Below are 21,415 nucleotides of genomic sequence, written 5' to 3'. Positions count from 1 at the left end.
CAGAGGAAGAAATTCTGGAGGGAGAGTGCTGGAGGGATGTGGGGTCTCCTTGTTCCCCCTTCCCCCCAAACAGTCCCACAGCTGCATTCATGTTCTGTATGTGAGACTGTGTGTTTCTTTAAAATCTAGATTCTACAATTGAGCAAAAGCATGCAATATTTGGCTCTTTAACTTGGCTTAATCGATCACTCCTGCAAATGATATAATTCATTTTCTTGAAGGTTGAGTAGTATTCCATGGTATACTACACATAACTCATTTTTTTTATTCATTCATCAGTTTTTGGACACTTCTGTGTCCAGTTTGGCTATTGTGAACAATACCCAAGGGACATGATATGCATGTATCTCTGTTGTATATTGAGTTACATTACTTCAGATCTGTTCCCGAGTGGTATGGAAGGGCTCAAGAAAGAGGATCTAGTTTCCATCTTTTGAGAAATCTCCATTCTGAGCTCCGTAGTGGCTGCACATTTATACATCCACCTGCAGCATAAAAGGGGTCCTCCCGGGCTGGGATGTAGCTCAGTGGCAAAGCGCTTGCCTAGCAAGTGCAACGTCCTGGGTTCGATCCCCAGTACCAAAAAAGAAAAGACAAAAAAATACAGTTAAAAAAAAAAAACCCAAACAACAAAAGGGGTCCTCCCCACGCATCCATACTTACCAGCACTTGGTGGTGTTTCTTCTGCCAGTTAAACTGGGTTGAAGTGGAAAGTCAGTCCAGTTTTGGTCTTCATTTCCTTTATGGCAATGGACATTAAACACTTTTTCTTTTCTTCTTCTTTGTCGTCGTTGTCCTCCCCCTCCTCCTCCTCCCCCTCCTCCTCCTCCTCCTCCTCCTCCTCCTCCTCCTCCCCATCTTCCTCCTTGTCTTCCTCCTCCTCCTCCTTCTCCTCCTTGTCTTCCTCCTCCTCCTCCTTGTCTTCCTTCTCCTCCTCCTCGTCTTCCTCCTCCTCCTCCTCCTTCTTCTGTTCAGTTGTGGGGCTTGAACTCTGGTCCTGAGCGCTGTCCCTCAGCTCTTCAGCTCAAGGTGAGCACTCTACTATTTGAGCCACAGCACCACTTCCAGTTTTTCTGGTGGTTCATTGGAGATAAGAGTCTCACAAACTTTCCTGCCCAGGCTGCTTTAAACTGTGATCCTCAGATCTCAGCCTCCTAAGTAGCTAGGATTACAGGTGTGAGACACCAGCGCCCAGCATATTAAACACTTTTTCCTGTATCTATTAGCCATTTATATGTCTTCTGAGGACTGCCTAATTATTTTACTTATTATTTGGGTTATATGTTTTTTACTATTTAAGTTTTTGAGCTCTTTGTTCTCAATATGAATCCTTTATCTGGTTGAGTAGCTGTGCAAGATTTTCTCTCCCTCTATGGGTTCTTTCTTGGCTCTGGTATCTCTCTTGCTGCATGGAATTTTTTAAATTTAATGTATTCCCATTTGTGCATTCTTGTGCTTATTTCCTGGTGGACTATTGGAGCCTTACAGAGAAAATAATCCTCTGTGTCTATACCTTCCAGAGTGTCCCTCCAGTTTCTTGTAGTGGTTTCACACTTTACATTGAGATCTTTGGTCCCTTTGGAGCTGATTTTGTACAGAGGGAGAGACAGTGGCCCGGTTTCAGTCTCCTGGATGTAGGTAGCTAGTTTTCTCGGTACCATTTATTGCATAAGATATTTTCCTTAGTTTCACCAAAACAGAAAAACATTTTTTTTAATTTTTTGTCAGCTGTAGGGCTTGAACTCAGGGCACGGGCACTGTCCCTGAGTGTCTTTGTGCTCAAGACTAGCGTTCTACCACTTGAGCCACAGTGCCACTTCTGGTTTTTGAGTGGTTAATTGGAGATAAGAGTCTCAATGGGAGTTTTCTGTCTGAGATGGCTTCTAACTGCGATCCTCAGATCTCAGTCTTCTGAGTAGCTAGGATTACATGCATGAGCCATGGGCTCCAGGCTGAAAAACAATTATTTTAGTGAATACTTTCAATATGTCTTGCCTTATATGACCCACTGACAATGTAACAGTAATTTTGTTGTTGTTTTTCATGGGGCTTGAACTCATGGTCTGGGCACTGTCCCTGAGCTTTTTTGCTCAAGGTTAGAGCTCTACCACTTTGAGCCACAGTGCCACTTTTGGTTTTCTGGTAGTTTATTGGAGATAAGACTCTCATCTGGGCCAGTGCTGGTGGCACATCCCTGTAATCCTAGCTCCCCAGGAGGCTGAGATCTGAGGATCTTGCTTCAAAGCCAGCCTAGGCAGGAAAGACCATGAGACTCTTATCTCCAGTTAACCACTCAAAAACCAAAAGTGGCGCTGTGGCTCAAGTGGTAGACGCTAGCCTTGGGCACAAAGAGGCTCAGAGACAGTGCCCAGGCCATGAGTTCAAACCTCACAACCAACAACAACAAAAAAGAATCTCACAGACTTTCCTGCCTGGGCTGGCTGTGATCCTCAGATCTCAGCCTTCTGGGTAGCTAGGATGATTACAGGCATGAGCCACCAGTGCCTGGCTAGTAATTTTTAAAATTAAACTGGGTCTGTGTGTTGTCCTCCCTACCCCCCCCCCCCCAATATATTTGGTGGGTTATGTTGGAGGCCAGTACTGTAGTGAGCACTTTGTCTTCAGCCTTGGTGATCAGTGGGGCATCGTGGAGACAGAAGTGGTGTACCATTCAGTGGCTTGGTACCTAGTTGGCACTCTTACCACCTGAGCCAGACTCCAGTCCTGAACCAAAGTCTTTATTTTGCCTTCCAGTGTGAAAGGTAGATGGAAGCCAAGGTTGACAGCCACTATATGGCTGACTCGGGCTCTGGACCAGTAGCAACTCTAGGACCCTAAAGTAGGGGACCACCTAGGTCATGCCACAGCCCCTAAAGTCTATCCAGGGTCCAGGAAGAGATAAGAGACCTCCCGGGCAGCTCAGAAGGTAGGCAGACAGTAGAGGGACAGCGTGGCAGGGAAGTCCAAAATTCTAGAACTTGGGACTTGGGGTTCGGGCCCAAGACCGTATCTCCCAGATCACTGGCGGAGGGGGGCGGGGGAAGAAGGGGGGGGGTCGGTGTGGCTTGAGAACCCAGCTACATACTCCTGCCCCTCCGCCATTGGTCCCGCCCTGGAGGGCCACACCCCCCGATGGGCGTGGCCAGGTCAGCTCTGTACAGGGTTTAGAAGTTCACACAACTGGGGCTGAACCCTCAACGCCACCTCCATCCTCTCCCGCTGCTGCAGCCGCCTCCAGCCTGGACCAGACGGTGTCTCAGGCTCGGCCCGCCATGGTGCTGGGCACTATGCTGATGGGGAGCCGCCTGGACCCGTCCGCCAGCGCCGCAGCGGTGCGCTCCTTCCTGGAGTGCGACCACACGGAGCTGGACACGGCCTTTTTGTACAAGGACGGCCAGTCCGAGACCATCCTGGGTGGCCTGGGGCAGAGATATAAAGCTGGTCCCTGACCTCTCAGATTGCTCCTGGGGGGTCCAGCTCCATCTGCCTCCTGGAGCCCTGACCTCCCTTCTTTCTCCAGAGCTCTGAAGCTAATTTCCCCAGGCAACCTCCATCAGACAACTAACTGGATATTGTTTGTCCTCTCCTTTTCACCACCTTCCCCATCTTGATCTAGCCTGGAACCAGAGCGCTATGGGGCTTTGACAACCCAAGTACCTATTGCTGCTTCACCAGTGCAGTTAAACTGATGCTTGTGATCCCAGCTACTGAGGTGGAAGATCCTAAGTTAAAGGACAGCCGAGGCAACATAGCAAGAACTGATGATCAGAAGAAAAAAGTAGAAGAGAAGAATGAAGAGGAGGACATACCTAAAGAACTTGTTGATACTAAGTTTGAACTCAGGGCCTTGTGCTTGCTAGGTAGGCTTACTAGTTCTGATCCATATCTCTAGCTTTTTTTTGGGGGGGGGGGGCGTTTTTTGTTTTTGTCAGTTGTGGGGCCTGAACTCTGGGCCTGGGTGCTGTCCCCCAGCTCAAGGCTAGCATTCTACCACTTGAGCCATAACACCACTTCCGGCTTTTTCTGGTTATGAGGTGCTGAGGAATCCAACCTAGGGCCTCCTGCATGCTAGGAAAGCACTCCGCCACTGAGCTACCTTCCCAGCCTCTCGCTTTTTTTTGGTTGGTTGTGGGGCTTGAACTCTGGACCTGGGCACTGTCCTTCAGTTCTTCAGATCAGGGCCAGCGTTCTACCACTTGAGCCACAGCACCACTTCTGATTTTTTGGTGGATAACTGGAGTTTAAGAGTCTCACAGACTTTCCTGTCCAGGCTGGCTTTGAACTGAGATTCTCAGATCTCAGCCTCGTGAGTAGCTAGGATTACAGGTGTGAGCCACTGCCACCTGGCTTTTATTTTTTAATTTTTTTTTTTTTTTGTCGGTCGTGGAGCTTGAACTCTGGGCGTGGGCGCTGTCCTTCAGCTCTTCAGCTCAAGGCGAGCACTCTACCACTTGAGCTACAGCGCCACTTCCAGTTTTCTGGTGGTTTATTGGAGATAGGAGTCTCACGGTCTCTCCTGCCCGGGCTGGCTTTGAACCGCGATCCTCAGATCTCAGCCTCCTGAGTAACTAGGATTACAGACGTGAGCCACCAGCGCCCGGCTTATTTTTTAATTTTTATTAATTTTTTTTTCTGAACTCAAAAGGTTATAAGAGGGGGCTATGACTTAATGTGTTCAAGAAGTGGAGCTGTAGCTAAAGCACTAGGAATATTAGCCTTGAGCCCAAAGCTAAAAAACAGGGCCCAGGCCCTGTATCCTGTGCTTTTTTTTTTTTTTTTTGTCACTCGTGAGGCTTGAACTCAGGGCCTAGATGTTCTCCTTGAATTCCTTTGCTCAAGGCTAGTACTCTTACCACTTTGAGCCACAGCACAATTTCTGGTTTTCTGGTGGTTAACTGGAGGTAAGAGTCTCATTGTTTTTCCTGCCCAGGGCTGAGTTTGGAGTGCAATCTTCAGATCTCAGCCTCCTCAGCAGCTAGGATTGCAGATATAAGCCACCAGCGCCCAGGTTTGGTTTGTTCTTCCACTCAGTTGATCCCTAACCATAACACACAAGAAACTGAGTCTGGGGAAACTTTCTCACAGCATGGTAGAGTGCAAATACATATGTACAGATCAGTGCACACTCTTTCCAGATTCCTTGGTTACCCAGTGAGAAATCTTATTTTATTTCTGATTTTGCTTTTCTAATTTCTTCTTCCCATTCTTTTTGTTGTTGTTGGTGGTCATGGAGCTTGAATTCTGGGCCTAAGCTCTTCAGCTCAAACCTAGAGCTCTACCACTAGAGCCACAGCGCCACTTCTGGTTTTCTGGTAGTTTTATTGAAGATAAGAGTTTCACAGCCTTTCTTGCCCTGGCTGGCTTTGAACCGTGATCCCCAGATCTCAGCCCCCTGAGTAGGTAGGATTACAGGTAGGAGCCACTGGCGCCTGGCTTCCCTTCCATTCTTGAAGTGAGGCTAGTGGTATCAAAGTCTATAGATGTCAGATAGGAAGAGGAAGGGAAAGGATAGAATGTATGTTTCCTCAAACCTGCTCTTCCCAGGGACCACAGGGCTCTGGTTAAAGTCCTCACTTTTCAGAAGGGCTAAGTTTGCAGGCAGGCAGTTTCTCTCTCTCTCTCTCGCTCTGTCCTTTCTGCCTCCCTCCCTCCCTTCCTTCCTTCCTTTCTTCCTTCCTTCTGTCCTTCCTTCCTTCCTCAGTCATGGGGCTTGAACTCGGCACAGGTCCAGTCTCTGAGCTCTTTTGCTCAAAGCTAGTGCTCTACATCTTTGAACCACAGCTCAGCTCTACTTCCAATTTTCTGGTGGTTATTTGGAGATAAGAGTCTCACAGGCTTTCCAGACCAGGCTAGCTTCAAACTGGAATCCTCAGATCTCAGCCTCCTGAGTAGCTAGGATTACAGGTGTGAGCTACAGGCACCCAGTGCTCCTCACTGTTCTGGCCAGACCTGTGCTTCACCCATGCTGCACTTGGACTCACCTTCCACACCCATAACTGACCACCAAGCTCCCATCTGAAAAGCATTCAGAGGGCCTGACAGCTTCTAACATCCTCAGTCCACCAGTGCCCAGGGTCTTTTGGCACCTGCCTGTGCCCTTCTCTTGTCTTGTCCACCCACACCTGATAGGTGACCTGGCAGGCATGTGTCCACACAGGGCATCCTTGCTCTTGGACTGGTAAAGCCACTGAGCCTCTCTCTGGAATGATCCCCCACTTTTCTCAGCTGGAGGCTTCTGACCTGCCTTGGATCTGCAGAGTGAGCATCTCAGGACAGCTCAGAGACCGCAGGTGCTCACATCTCTGTGCTCCTGGCTCCTAAGGAGCCATGTGCTTTCCCCTGCCGGCCTTGTCCAGAGTGGCCTTTAGGCTGTGAGTGCTTGAGGGCAGGGAGCTGCTACCTCTGCCAGCCCAGTGCCAGGCCTGGCACTGCAGGTGCAGCAGAAAAGCACCTTTTCCAATGGTCTTTAATGTTTTTTAAGGTATGTGGTGGTGCATGCCTGTAATTCCAGCTGCTCAGGTGACAGTGATAGGAAGATTTCAGTCCAAATCCATCCCAGCCAAAGCATCAGATACTATCTTTTTTTGTTGTTGTTGTTGGTTGTGGCAGATACTTTTTTGTTGTTGTTGTTGGTTGTGGGGTTTGAACTCTGGGCCTGGGAGCTGCCTCTGAGCTTGTCAGCTCAAGGCAATCACTTTACCACTTAAGCCACAGTGCCACAATCAAATACTAGGTAAAAACAAACCAAAGGCAATAAAAGAGCCAGAGTTTGACTGAGGTGGCAGAACCCTTTCTACCCAGATCTGAGTTCAGTCTCAGAAATGAAAATAAATCCAGATGTAAAGGTGTGACTCAGTAGTTAGAGCACTTGCTTAGCAAGTGGGCGGCCCTGAAGTCACATCTTAGTCCTGACGAAAGAAAAAAGGGCAAAAAAAAAAACCCAAAACAAAAAAACACCCTCAGGACCACCCTATGAGATATTATTACCAATTCTGTTCTTACTTACAGTGGAAAGGATTAAGACTCCTAGAGATTCAGTAGCTTAGGAGTGATTACTGAGAGCTAGGATTTGAACCCACACCTGTTTCTAGACATGGCTCTAAATGCCCTTTCTGATGCTTGTTAAGTAGTTTGAACTTCCATTTTTGTCTCCTCAAAGTGAAAATTGCCACCAAAACATTCCATTGGCTGGGAAGTCTCTAAAGCCTGTAGTATCCGGTTCCAGCTGGAGGCATCACTGAAGCAGCTGCAGTGTCCCCCAGTGGACCTCTTCTACCTCCACCTGCCTGAACCAAGCACCCCTGTGGAGGAGACACTACAGGTCTGCCACCAGCTGCACCAGGAGGTGGGAGAGGGTCTCCAGAGCTCCAGGAGGGAGGGCTCTCCTCTCTTCCCTTCTTCCCTCTACCAGCAAAGAGGGGGAACCAGAGCACCCAGGGCAGAGCTGGGAAGACCTCAGCCCCGGGGTCCCCACTCCCACCTCCCCTGCCTAGAGTCCTGGGTTGTACAGAGTTGTGACCTCACCTCTCCCCTGCAGGGCAAGTTTGCGGAGCTTGGCCTCTCCAACTACGCCTCCTGGGAATGGCCGAGATCTGTACGCTCTGCAAGAGCAATGGCTGGATTATGCCACTGTGTATCAGGTGAGGGGTACCTGGTGTGCCAGGGTGCCCAGGCCATGGACTGTAGGGCTTGGCTGATCTTCTTTCCCCTCAGCCTGCCTCCTGTGCCCTCTACAGGGCAGCGGCTCCTCTGCCCAGAGCCTGTGCCTGGCTCGCAGGTGCCCTCAGAGGACAAAGTTCCTCAGCCTTGGGCTGGGAAGGTGGCTCAGTGGTAAGCGCTCATCTTGCATGCTTAAGGCCCTGAGTTCGATTCCTCAGCACCACATAAGCAGAAAAAAAAAAGCCGCAAGTGGCGCTATGGCTCAAGTGGTAGAGTGCTAGCCTTGAGCTGAAGAGCTGAGGGACAGCGCCCAGGCCCAGAGTTCAGGCCCCATGACCGGACCCCAAAAAAAAAAAAAAAGTTCCTTAGCCTGGCCAGCAGGCAGCTGCCCACTTTCTGCCTGAGTGCACAGCTTGGTTCCTTACTTCCAAGCCTGGCTCTGCACCTCAGCCTGGAACTCTCCTCTGGGGGAAGTGCTCAGGGCTCCCTCAGGTGGCTCTTCTGGGAGCTCCCCCCCCAGCCCCCCTCCCCCCACATCTCCAGACGCCTGAGCTCTCAGGCTCTGTTTCAACCTCTCCTGCCCATTCATTCAGGAATGTGTGTTCAGTGCTGGGAGCCAGGCACTGCTTCCAGGAGTCCCCAGTTCACCGTGATCCTGTCTCTACTCCTTCCCACCTGTTTGCACTCTACCTTACTGTAATGTCCTGAAGGGTGGCCAGGCATGGTGACTCAAGCCTCTAATTCTAGCTCCTTGGGAGGTGCAGATTAGGAGGCTGTTCTAGGAACACGAGTTTGGGAGACTTCATTGCAGCAAATGGCTGGATTGTGTGTTGTGTGCCTACTATCTCAAGGTGCGAGGGGCATGGAGGCATGTGACTCATCCCAGTGATTAAAAGAAGCTCAAATAAGCCGGGCGCTGGTGGCTCACGCCTGTAATCCTAGCTACTCAGGAGGCTGAGATCTGAGGATCGCGGTTCAAAGCCAGCCCAGGCAGGAGAGACCGTGAGACTCCTATCTCCAATAAACCATCAGAAAACCGGAAGTGGCGCTGTAGCTCAAGTGGTAGAGCACTCGCCTTGAGCTGAAGAGCTGAGGGACAGTGCCCAGGCCCAGAGTTCAAGCCCCACGACTGACAAAAAAAAAAAAAAAGCTCAAATAGGAGCATCACGGTCCGGGGTGGCCTGTGAGAGACCCTGTCTCAAACATCAGCAATACACAAAGTGGCTGAGTCATGGTTCAGAGGTAAAGCTTGTCAAGCATGAATGAGGTGCTGAGTTCCAGCCCCAGCCTAGACCTGTCCCCAGAATCAGAGGGCAGGGTGTTATCCTTTTGCCTTAGTGAGTCTGGAATCTATCACCCACTGCATCTGGTGGATGATTACAGGTGCTGGCTGCAGGATGAATTTTTCAGCCCCTGCCTCCTGTTGCTATGTGTGTGTCCTGATTGTCAGGGTGCTAGGATTGTTTAGGTCTGAGCTGAGGGTTTTTCAAGGACTCATTGGGGTCCCTCCTCTTGACTCCTCACCCTCTCCCTCATCACCTGGCAGGTAGAAACGGAGCTCTTCCCCTGCCTCAGACACTTTGGACTGAGGTTCTATGTCTTCAACCCTTTGGCTGGTATGGGCTGCATGGACACAGCACCTGGGGCTGGGGTGAGGGGTGTTTGCATTCCTGGCCTGGTGGATGCCCAGCACAGCCAGGCATGCAAGGAGGAAATGTAAAGCTGAGGAATGCAATGAAGTCCGTGACATGTCCCCAATCCTTTGCCCTGTCCTCCCTCAGCCCAGAATTCTGAGGGATCCCCAATGATCTGGGGGCTTCCACAGGTGGCCTGCTGACAGGCAAATACAGCTATGAGGACAAGGACAGCAAGCAGCCTGAGGGCCGCTTCTTTGGTTACATCCAGGCTGAGATGTACTGGAATCGGTGAGACCTGGGGGAGGAGTCTGCATGGGAAGAAGTGAGGGTCCCCTTACTTGGAGGTACAGAAGGCCTGCTGTGCCAGTGCTGGCTCCTTCTTGGGTGCTGTGACCTGGGTTCCTGGTCTTCCTCGGTTGTTGTCATGAATCTCTGGGGATGCTCCAGGCCCTGAGGTGAGAATTCCTGGTGTCAGTGCTGTCTGTGGCACTGAGTCTCTCTTCTGGGAAGATGCCCTGCTGCACACACTGGATCCATCCTGGATAGACTTAGCAGAGCCTGGGGTTTGGAACTGGCCATGCCACCTGGGGTCTGAGTGTTGTGAGCTCTGGGCAGGAAAATTGCCATTTGTGTCTCTGCTCTTGAGAACATCCTCCCTTCCTTTTCTTTTTTCCTCTTTACCTTTTTTTTTTCTTCCTCTTTACCTTATTGTAAATTTTGTTCTGGTGGTGTGGCTCACTGGTATAGCAGGAGATCATCAGCATTCTTCACCCCCTAAAAAAAGATGGTTAAAGAAATTTCAACATGTCCTTTTAAAAACAATTCCTTTAGTCAGCACCTGTGGCTTGTGCCTATAATCCCTAGCCATTCAGGAGGCTGAGATCTGAGGATCACACTTGGAAGCCAGCTCAGACAGTAAAGGCTGAGACTTTTATCTCTAATTAACCACCAAAATTCTGAACATGGACGTATAAGTGTGGTACAATGAGAGAGTGATAGCACAGAGCAAAAAAGCTGAGCAATGCCCAGCCTGTCCTAGCAAACACACACACACATACACACACACACACACTCACTCACACACACACACTCACTCACACACTCACTCACTCACACACACTCACTCACACACACACACACAAACACACTCACTCACACACTCACACACACACTCACTCACACACTCACACACATACACACTCATATACACACACTCATACATACACACACACACACTCACTCTCACACACACACACAACCCAGTTCATTTTGTATTCCTATTACTTTGTTGGTTTTGTTTTTATGAGATGGTTCTTTTATTCCTTTATTTTTTATTATTTTTATTTTTTTTTTGGGCCTGGTCATGGGGCCTGAACTCTGGGCCTGGGTGCTGTCCCTCAGCTCTTCAGCTCAAGGCTAGCACTCTACCACTTGAGCCACAGCGCCACTTCCGGCTTTTTTCTTTTTGCTTATGTGGTGCTGAGGAATCGAACCCAGGGTCTCAGGCATGCAAGGCAAGCGCTCTACCACTGAGCCACCTTCCCAGCCCTATTTTTTATTTTTTTAACTGTATTTTTTTTTGTCTTTTCTTTTTTGGTACTGGTGATCAAACCCAGGATGTTGCACTTGCTAGGCAAGCGCTTTGCCACTGAGCTACATCCCAGCCCCTTTATTTATTTATTTATTTATTTTTGTGGGTCGTGGGGCTTGAACTCTGGGCCTGGGCGCTGTCCCTCAGCTCTTCAGCTCAAGGCGAGCGCTCTACCACTTGAACTACAGCGCCACTTCCAGTTTTCTGGTGGTTTTTATTGGAGATAGGAGTCTCAATGTCTTTCCTGCCCGGGCTGGCTTTGAACCGCGATCCTCAGATCTCAGCCTCCTGAGTAGCTAGGATTACAGGCGTGAGCCACCAGAGTCCTGTTCTATGTGTGTGTGTTTTTTCTTTTTGGTTATTGTTGTTGTGTTTTTTTTTTGTTGTTGTTGGTCATGGGGCTTGAACTCTGGGCCTGGGCGCTGTCTCTCAGCTCTTCAGTTCAAGGCTAGCGCTCTATCACTTGAGCCACAGCGCCCCTTCTGGTTTTCTAGTGGTTTATTGGAGGTAAGAGTCTCACAGACTTTCTAGCCCAGTCTGGCTTTGAACTGTGACCCTCAGATCTCAGCCTCCTAAGTAGCTAGGATTACAGGTGTGAGACACCAGCGCCTGGCTGTTGTTTTTTCTTTTGCCAGTCCCGGGGCTTGAATTCAGGGCTTGGGCACTGTCCCTGAGCTTCTTTTGCTCAAGGCTAGCACTCTATCCACTTGAGCCACAGTGCTACTTGTGGCTTTTTCTGTTTATGTGGTACTAAGGAATCGACCCCAGGGTTTCATGCATGGTAGGCAAGCACTCTATCACTAAGCCACATTTCCAGCCTAGAGTCTTGTGTAAAGCAGATATTATTGTGTATCCCACATGGGCTCAGACTGATAACCCAGTGTCAGAGGCAACTTCCTGAATTCTTTCAGCTTCTCTTCCCTCTAGCACTGATTGTAGCATCTCTAAAGTATTCAGTTTGTTCCCATTCTTTTCTGTGGACTGTAGAAAGTTGCTGTTGCTAAATTTGCACAAGTCTGCTGAGTTCATTTCTGGCCCAGTGTGACCTTGCTGGTGGGAGGGAAGGGCCTCTCAAGCCAGGCTTCCTGCAGGAAGCTAGTTCTATTGAAATGTCCACGGTCTTAAGTGGAGGCGCATCAGATATCAGCAGTGAGCTTTGTGTATTTTCGTGACTGAAGCTTTCTGGTGGGGTGTGCCTCTGTGGAGATCAGTTCTTGCTCCTTCCACTGTCTCCACCCAAGATGAAAACCAACACCTGGTGAGGTGCCTAGGAATCTGGTCAGAATGCCAACCCCCAGGTTGAGAGAGACCCAGGTCTCTCAGGGCTCCAGAGACTGGGCTGTCCTCTGGGGTTCTGAACCCTGCGTCCTCTGTATCCTGCTCAGCTACTGGAAGGAGGAGCACTTCAAGGCCATCGCCCTGGTGGAGAAGGCTCTGCAGGCCGCCTATGGCCCCAGTGCCCCCAGCATGACCTCGGCTGCCCTGAGGTGGCTGTACCAGCACTCCTGGCTGCAGGTAGCCCCGCTGTCCTGGGTGCTGGGGTGGGGAGGGAGTGGAGAATGGGGCCTTGAAGACTCCCCAGCTATTCTCTTCTATCCTGGGAGGGCTCTTTATTTTCCTCTGATGTGTCCAGGTGGCCAAGTTACAGACTTCCTATTATTATCACTTCAGCTTTAATATGAGGTACTTGTCTTGGGGAGCCTTATTCTGCCAATTTATGCACAGCTATTCCTAGAGTAGAATATTTATTTATTTTTGGGTCTGGTCGTGGGGCCTGAACTCTGGGCCTGGGCTCTGTCCCTCAGCTCTTCAACTCAAAGCTAGCGCTCTACCACTTGAGCCACAGCGCCACTTCTGGCTTTTTTCTTTTTGCTTATGTGGTGCTGAGGAATTGAACCCAGGGCCTCATGCATGCAAGGCAGGCGCTCTACCATTGAGCCACCTTCCCAGCCCCCCTAGAGTGGAATAAACATGGATTTGATTCTGAACTTGAATTATTTTTTAATTTTAATTTTTTGTTGGCTAGGAGGCCTGAACTCTGGGCCTGGGCGCTGTCCCTCTCAGCTCTTCAGCTCAAGGCTACCGCTTTACCACTTGAGCCACAGCACCACCACTTCTGGCTTTATCTGTTTACATGGTACTGAGGAATTGAACCCAGGGCTTCATGCATGCGAGGCAAGCACTCTACCACTAAGCCACCTTCCCAGCCCTGAACTTGAACTTTTAAAAACCCTTAGCATAAAGTTGCATCCTTTCCTTGTGTGGCTGGGGCTCCCCATCTCCTTTTTGTCCGTTTACTGTCCTTCATCCCTCTACCTAGCATAGTTATGGTATGGCTACAGCCATATTTGGAGGCAACATGAATTCTTGATTTTTTGTTCATTGTTGGCACTCTATTTGAGCCACAGCTCATTTTTTGGGGGGCCAGTCCTGGGGCTTGAATTTAGGACGTGGGCACTGCCCCTGTGCTTCTTTTGCTCAGGGCTAGCACTACCAATTGAGCCACAGTGCCACTTCCGACTTCTTGTCTGTTTTACTGAGGAATCAAACCCAGGGCTTCATGTATGTTAGTCCTTATTTTTTTTTTGAGTCTGGTTGTGGAGCCTGAACTCTGGGCCTGGGCCCTGTCCCTCAGCTCTTCAGCTCAAGGCTAGCACTCTACCACTTGAGCCACAGGACCACTTCTGGCTTTTTTTTTTTTGCTTATGTGGTGCTGAGGAATTGAACCCAGGGCCTCAGGCATGCAAGGCAAGTGCTCTACCACTGAGCCACCTTCCCAGCCCCTCCTTGTATTTTTAAAAATATTTTATTATTTATTTTTTGTCGGTCGTGGGTCTTGAACTCAGGGCTTGGGCACTGTCCTGTGCTCTTCAGCTCAAGGTAAGAACTCTACGGCTTGAGCAACAGAACCACTTCCCCCTCCTTGTTTTTTTTATGTGTGTGTATGCTGGTACTGGGGCTTACGCTTACAATCTTACTTGGCTAGTCAATTCCTGCTAGAATGATATAGGCATAAGGAAAAATATTGGCAATGCTGGCAGGGAGGGGCAAGTGACTTGAGCTGCAGGTAAAAGATGTTAGAAATATGGTATCCCTACAGGCCACCCATGAGGACGCAGTCATTCTGGGCATGTCCAGCCTAGACCAACTGGAGCAGAACTTGGCTGTCACTGAGCAAGGGCCCTTGGAGCCGGGAGTCATGGAAGCCTTTGATTAAGCCTGGAACCTGGTTACCCACCAGTGTCCCAACTACTTCCGTTAGGTTCCACCTGACTGGACTGTAGCTAGCTATCCCTTACCTCCCTTAAGGTCAGTTGCCACCTTGAGCTGATCCAACTTGCTCTATCCCTGCTGGTTTTTTTTTTTCCTTCTATTTCTCTCCAGTGTACCCAGTGGGAGGGCAGCAGGCTAAGCTCTGCCTAGTGAAGAAAGCTGGCAGCTGAGCTGGCTGAAGTTTGGTGACCTCTCCTGTGCTGGAGGTTTGAGGGGCTACTGTGGTGACAGAGGCAGAGGCAGTCGGATCTCTTTAGACCCAGAACCCCTAACCCAGCCTGGCTTGTCCCCTTTGTGGGGCTGGCTATGCATGACAGAGAGCCATGTAAGGTGTTAGAGCTGTCTCAAAGGCTGTTTTGGAGCTGTAATATACTGAATGTTTTACCTGCCCTTCTGTGACCCACTGCAAATGGAGGTGCCACTAATGCCTCCCTAGCACACAAACAACTCAGCACTCAGGGAAATCGTTGTTTTTATTATAGAAGGTATTTATCACAAAGGACATGGAGAAGAGATTCATGGAGCCAGTGGTGTGAGAGGGGTACCAAGTTCCATGGCTTTTCTGCACCTATCAGAACTGTCTGAACCTGGAAATGTGTTTGAGACAGGTCACATTCCTTTTAGGGGATGCTGGCACAGTGCCTAGGGCTCACCCATGTTGGGCAAGCACTCTACTACTGAGTTGTTACACTGCCAGACTCAGAGAAAGTCATTTTCTTGAGGTGCTTGGAATGGAACCAGTAGGCAAATGCTGTACCACTGAACTATATCCCCAGTACTTATGGGAGCCAACTTAAAAATGTACTTGACTTCTGTACCTCTTCTACCTTTTTTTTTTTTTTTCCTTTGGTTCTGGTTCTGGGATTTGAACTTAGGGGATAGGCCTATTCCTGAGATTTTTTTAAACTCAAGGTTGGTGATCTACCACTTGAGCCACAGCTCTGCTTCCAGCTTTTCTGTGGTTAGTTGGATGCAAGTCTCGCAGACTTTCTTGCCCAGGTTGGCTTTGAACTGTGCTCCTCAGATCTCAGCCTCCCGGGTTGCTAGGATTACAGGTATGAGCCACAGGCACCTGGCCTTTCTTGAGTTTCTAAAGGCCCCTGACTGCTTGGTATCCACCAGTCAGCTCTGAGTTTGGACTGTGTGCAGACATGTGAAAGGACTGCCAAGGCACCTAACTTTTCTCAGGAATTCTGTGTAAGAAGCAAAGGGCACGGAGGGAGGGCCCTCTCCTGGAGAGGAGGGAGCCCAGCTGTGGGGGTTGCTCTAGGCCATCCAGAGCCGTAATGCTTCTACAGTAATCCCACAGGGCTTAGGACTATGCTCGCTTACTAGGTACACAGGAAATCCTAGTGTCCAAGCGGAGCACAAAGCCAAAGGCCTTATCTTAGAAAAGCCTCTTGCTGTCTACAGGAGACACCTGCAGACTCAATTTTATTCTCTGGAAACACAGTCGGGTCACCTGTCTTCATCTATAGCAAAATAAATAGGGCCTTCCTCCAGAGGGGCGGTGGCAGTCAGTCCTACTGGGTCCTGTGTGGCACAGACGGAGCTGAAAGGCCTTAGTCGTCCTCGTCCTCATCCTCTTCCTCCTCCTCAGACTCAGGTGCGCTCTCAGGAAGGTCATCTTCCATCGGCTGGAATCGTCCCGACTGTGCATCCCACATGTATTTGACGGTCACCTTGAACTCAGCCATCTCATACCCAAAGAGTTTCTTTAAGCGCAGAAGGAGAAGGGGTGAGGGTGATCAGAAGCACAGGGGAGAGAAAGGCAGTGGTCCCACCTGCCACAGCCCACACTTACCAGAACCCGGGCCTGCTCCGGGGTCAGCACATCGCCTTCCTTGCACACCTCATAGTCAGACAGCAAGGTCACCACACCTGAGGAGAGGGGCCCCACATCTCTCAGGCACAGGCCCACATGACATGTGCTGCCAGTGTGGAGTTGGGAAGCCTGTGGCGGCTCGCTTGCCACCCTGCAGGTTGATACACAGAAGGGCAGCTGCTGCCTCAATGTCCTTTAAGTGCTGTCCTCTGGCCAGAACCTACTGTCTACTTTTATACCAACTGGGAGGTGAGTACTTGGCCTATTTTCTCACAGGAAGGGAGGCGATAAAAGTTACTTGTTCAGCCAGGAAAGGCAGAGCCTGCAAGCTGGTGCTTCTGGCTGTGGACTATGACCTTCCAGCTCAGTACCACTTCCGGTTTTCTGGTGGTTAACTGGAGATGGAGTCTCACTGACTTTCCTGCCTGGGCTGGCTTTGAACCGTGAGCCTCAGCTTTCAGCCTCCTGAGTAGCTAGGATTACAGGTGTGAGCCACCAGTGCCCAGCAGCTGTACCTTTCTTGAGGGCAGTGGGCAGGCCCAGTTGCCTCAGTTGTGGCTCCATGGAGTGGGGGAACTGCTCCAGAGGGCCTTGGTCCAGGTTCACAGTGAAAGCTGCTTTGTTACCAGCTCGGGCAAAGTCCATTTGTGTGTATTTTGTGAACCACCTTAAGGAGAAAAAAGTAGGAAGGCAAGTTGTTGACGGCTGAAGTCCACTCAGCCTGGACCTGGGCCTCCCCTCTCTGCACGCCCAGTTTGGCTGCAGGCTAGGCACTGTGCTGGACAAGATACAATCCTCTCTGGTCACAACCAAGTACCAGTGAGACTTCCTGTGGTGCCACCTGCACAGCCCCTGCACTGCTCATGGACACTTACTCATTCACTTCATCCTTTGTGCGATTGGTGAAAAGAAGACCAACTTCACCCTTCAACTTCTTGCTGACCTGCAATTCCGAAGTGAACAATTTATCTCCGATAACATTCAAGGCCATTTCTGCTTGGTAGAGCAGGAAGGGGGAGGAGAGACACAGGGACACACAGGATACCACTCCTTGGGCCTGGGATGTGACATGGGGACCAGCGGGAAGGCAGCACAGATCCTCTAGACCCTTACCTGGTGCAGGTTGTCTCTGTACTCATCAGATGGGCTTCGCCCCAAGGCTACCATCATCACCTTGTTTTTGCCAAAGAACATCCTATCAAGTACAAAGGGATTTGAAGGAAGTGCCCTTCCTTTCCCCTTCCTCAGTTAAATGACAGGCAGTTCCATTTCTCAGCAGCCTGGGGACAGGCCCAAAGCACCTCACCTAGAAATGCCACCTACATACAGCACCCCCAGCTCAGGGTCCCTGCTATTATTTCCCTACAGGACATGGCAAGTTTGTCACCCGCGCACTGGGAACACCATGTGACAATCTCTCCCTCTAGATGCAGCACCTTTAATAGGATGTTTCAGAGCTGGTGTAGTAGGAGACCAACCACAGAGGCATCGAGCCAAGTACTGCAAGTGGCCACAGGGTCCTCGCAGCCTGCTCCTGGGTCACTGTCTATAATGGGGGCACATACTGACATTCTAAAACTAGAATGATGCCAGACTCCATGGCTGAGCAATCTTTTCTGAGCTCAGGGCTTGGAACTTGAAGGAACCAATTTCCCAATTATCTCCAAAGAAACTACTGAGCCTTGCTCCCGAGGGGCTTGTTAGAAGGCTGGCTTTCAGCTTTGAAATGTGCCCTTGAGTGTGGGTGCAGTGTCACTGAGGGCCACTTATGTGATACCCTGTGTTGTTCCTGAGCTCCTACAGCAGCCTGGCCCTTCCTCCCCATGCCTGCTTACCGGCTGTGCTTCCAGGCATTCCGGATGTCCTTCAGCTTGCTGTTTCTCATGTTGGCCACGGAGAAGATGAAGAGGTATTTGTATGTGTCCACACATTTCCGAAGCTGTGGGACAAGTCATGAAGCTCAGGAGTTCAAGGGGCAGCTGGCACGGGCAACTCTGCCTCATGACAGAATGTGTTCTAGGCTTTAACCTGTTTAAATCTCCGTACTGCCATTTCTGACACCAGGACCACACATCACAAGGGAAATCAAGCCTCTGGGATATGACTTATGGGTGACCAATCACTTTTGTGTGCTTTGTCTAGTTATTGAACAGCAAAGGAGGCTAACCTGCAGTGGTGCCAGCCAAAGCTACCATAGAGGTATAGAATCTGTGTGCCTCTGTACTCCCTTATCTTACAACCCAGGATAGGGAGGTCAGAAGTTACTCCTAGCCTTTGCTGACTCAGGGTAGAGTAAGATACCTTGCTAAATTTCAGTGTTTCTAACTGCAAAATAGCATAACATAATGTGTACCTCTCAGGGATGTTGGGGAAGGTATGGAAACACTTGGAGAAATATAGGGCACAGGATAAATCACAGCCTGAAACCAGGATGGGCCTTACTGGTGGGAACTCTGTTGGATAATGACAAAAGGGTTGGATTGACAGCTGGTTTGCTTTCTTGTAAATGGTATTATCCTCCAACAAACAGCCCTATGTGCACACCTATAAACGACATACAAACTAGGAAATTAATGCAATTAGTTCTTACCTCTTCTATCAGGTTCTGTTTCAGTTCTAAGCCTTTCTTTGTAGTTTTGGTTAAGGAAACTGATAACAAAAAAATGGAAAAAGATGGTGAGTGATCAATCTGGATGTCATGGAAACTTCTTTTCCTTCCCCTTTGGGGCTCAGCTGGACCAAGGCAGCCTGAGGGAAGGCAGCAAGGGCCTGGCTGCTATCATTCTGGCATACAAGGCATTTCCAGGGTGTGTGGAGGGCCTATGCACTATTATGTTCTGGGCCTGCATGCACAAATGTGTCACACAAACTAAACATTCCTGAGTCCTCAGTGAGACAGATAGCTGCAGTGTGGGGTGGGGTGCGTTCCTTTTGGTACAGTGCTCTCAGTGGCAGCCCTAACTTGCTGGCTGAGGCTGGTCCCTCTCAGCTCTTGGCCATGATGCATAGAAGCCATTAATACCTAAGTTGTAGAAGTAATGAGCCTGGGGATCAGCAGCTGGGATCATATCTCTTGTAATACATGTCTGCACAGAAGGCATTTTTTCCCCTAAATTACTTTATTGTTGTTTTAAAGGTGATATACAGCAGGGTTACCTTTACATAGGTAAAAAGTACATTTTTATTGCATAGTACCATCTATTCCCTCATTCTCACCTACTCCCTCCCTGCATATACATATATATATATACACACACACACACACACACATACATACATATATATATATATGGTTTTTTTTTTCCCGTGGCATTACTGGGGCTTGGACTCAGGTTCTCCCATTCTTATTCTGCTATGGCTGGTGCTCTACCTCTTGAGCTGTGCCTCTATTTCTAGCTTTTTGTTGGTTAGTTGGAGGTAAGAGTCTCAAGGACTTTTCTGCTGGGGCTGGCTTCAAACTGAAATCTTCAAATTTCAGCTTCTTGAGTTAGCTAGGATTAGACAGTGTGAGCCACTAGCACTTGCCTGCATTTCATTTGGACTCATGGATGCCTCCTTGTGGAGACAAGCCCTTCTGTAAAAACAACTGGGTCCAACCCTGTCCACAAGAGCTGGCATGTGCCAGGTCTGATCAGGGCTTAAAGAAACAAATTACATCACAAGCAATCACCAACTGGAAAGCCCTGGTGCTCCCTAGGAAGTGACCTAGCCTCTTCCTACCTGGCAATCACAGTTCCCCTTGTTTTAGTAGTGCTGGGGTTTGTACTAAGATGTCCCTAGCTCCAAAGTCCCTCTTTACAAGGCACACAGGTCAACGAACCACAGCAGTCAGTAGAAAGCACAGCAAGGAGATTGAACGAAATACAAGCAGCCCATCTGGATTCTCTGCACTGACATGATTTCACATAAGTACCACTATCTTGGATGACTGTTGGGGCTTGGTTGTTTCCATCCTTGCCCTCTTGCCTCCATCTCCCCCAGGCTACTCACCAAGGTAGCCAGCAATCCTTTAAGAATAAAGTTAAGGGTTGGGAATGTGGCTAGTGGTAGAATGCTTGCCTACATGCATGAACCCTTGGATTCGATCCTCAGTACCACATAAACAGAAAAAGCTGGAAGTAGTGCTGTAGCTCAAGTGGTAGAGTGCTAGCTTTGGAGCAAAAGGTCAGGGACAGAAGCCCCGAGTTCAAGCCCCAGGGGAAAAAAAGTTAAACCATGCCATTCTTCTCTCAAGCTCTAGGGGTGGGGAACTTTAGGTAATGTCCTTGAAATCACACACTGGAACTAGCCAGCTGCATGCTTTTTGTTTATAAATATCTAAATAGACCTTAAGAAGAAAAAGGTTCCTCACCCCCCTAACTCCTTGGAAAGAGGTCTTCCGTCTGGGAGGGCGGAGTTAATTACTTCCAACAGGTAAATATTTCCTCTTGTTTCAGCCGCTCTTCTCTGCAGTCCCCTTGCCCGCACTATCCGTACAGATCAATGTCAAACTTCACCTTTTTTTTTTTTTTTTTTTTTGCCAGTCGTGGGGCCTGAACGCTGTCTTTCAGCTCTTCAGCTCAAGGCTAGCGCTCTATCACTTGAGCCACAGCGCCACTTATGGCTTTTTCTGCTTATGTGGTGCTGAGGAATCAAACCCAGGGCCTCATGCATGCAAGGCAAGCACTCTACCACTGAGCCACCTTCCCAGCCCTTCACCTCTTCTTTAACTACATCCATTCAAGTTGAGGGACGATATTTTCCGACCAAAACATAAGAGTTGACGCTAGCCCTTCCTTGTAACCGCTGGATCGCCCAACCGCTACGAAGTGCCGAATGACTTCAAGAGCATTCGAGACAGATCCCTGCCAGCACCACAGCCAAAGTGATCTGGGTCGGTGTCTAGGAATCAGCGCGCATTAAAAGGTGAGAGCGCACGGACTCGCGCGTAGATACCGGGCACCACGCGCGGGAACCGGCGGGAGCTGCGAGGGCAGGCGGTCGGGGTGACACAAGAGTGGGGGGGGGAGCGCGGGCCCGGGCGACACCGGCAGAGCCCGGGTCTCGGGAGCTGTCCTCCCCCGCCCCAGCGGGGCCTGGCTGCGGGAGCCTCGGCCCGCGGCCCGGTTCCGCTCCCTCCGGCGACTCCCCCACCACCCCGAGACCTTCCTCGCAGCTCGCAGCGCCGGTCTCCAAGGCTCTGAGCCGCCATCCGTATCCCTTTCGCCCCTCACGAAAGGCTGGGCACCCCGGTGCCCGCGGAGTCTGCCCCCTGGGCCCCCCGCACCCCGAGAACCCCCGCGCCCACCTTTCTTGTCCCGCTTGGATTTAGGCATCGCGCTGGAGACACGTGCAGCGGCAGGAGGCGGCGCGGCCCGTCAGGACCCCGGCGGCGCGGAGGCTTCTGGGAGGGCGCTCAGGGCTGGCCTCGCGCGTGCCTGCGCCGGTCCG

At 50.1% G+C, this 21,415-nt stretch overlaps 2 protein-coding genes across 2 annotated transcripts; one reads left to right on the top strand and one right to left on the bottom strand.

The window, feature by feature from the left end:
• Window positions 1-9,178: 9,178 nt before the first annotated feature.
• On the top strand, window positions 9,179-14,161 carry LOC122115155 (aflatoxin B1 aldehyde reductase member 3-like; the record flags this gene model as incomplete). The annotated part of the gene is made up of 4 exons (XM_042688427.1): window positions 9,179-9,275; window positions 9,485-9,584; window positions 12,273-12,402; window positions 13,988-14,161. Coding segments are annotated over 4 exons (444 nt in total), but the record flags the coding sequence as incomplete, so codon positions are not given.
• A 1,004-nt stretch (window positions 14,162-15,165) lies between these two features.
• Window positions 15,166-21,377, bottom strand: Mrto4 (MRT4 homolog, ribosome maturation factor). Its single transcript, XM_042688486.1, has 8 exons — window positions 21,273-21,377; window positions 18,576-18,634; window positions 17,821-17,924; window positions 17,099-17,180; window positions 16,861-16,928; window positions 16,501-16,652; window positions 15,965-16,041; window positions 15,166-15,875 (listed from the first exon to the last, which is right to left on the bottom strand). The coding sequence occupies exons 1-8, from the start codon at window positions 21,298-21,300 to the stop codon at window positions 15,723-15,725; spliced, it is 723 nt and encodes a 240-aa protein (XP_042544420.1). The 5' UTR covers window positions 21,301-21,377; the 3' UTR covers window positions 15,166-15,722.
• Window positions 21,378-21,415: the final 38 nt, after the last annotated feature.

The sequence above is a fragment of the Dipodomys spectabilis genome, unplaced genomic scaffold (genome assembly GCF_019054845.1).
Source record: "Dipodomys spectabilis isolate Male_0828 unplaced genomic scaffold, ASM1905484v1 ptg000118l, whole genome shotgun sequence".
Classification (NCBI taxonomy): Eukaryota; Metazoa; Chordata; class Mammalia; order Rodentia; family Heteromyidae; genus Dipodomys; species Dipodomys spectabilis.
Note: the sequence above shows the minus strand (reverse complement) of the source record. Positions and strands in the feature narration are given on the sequence as shown.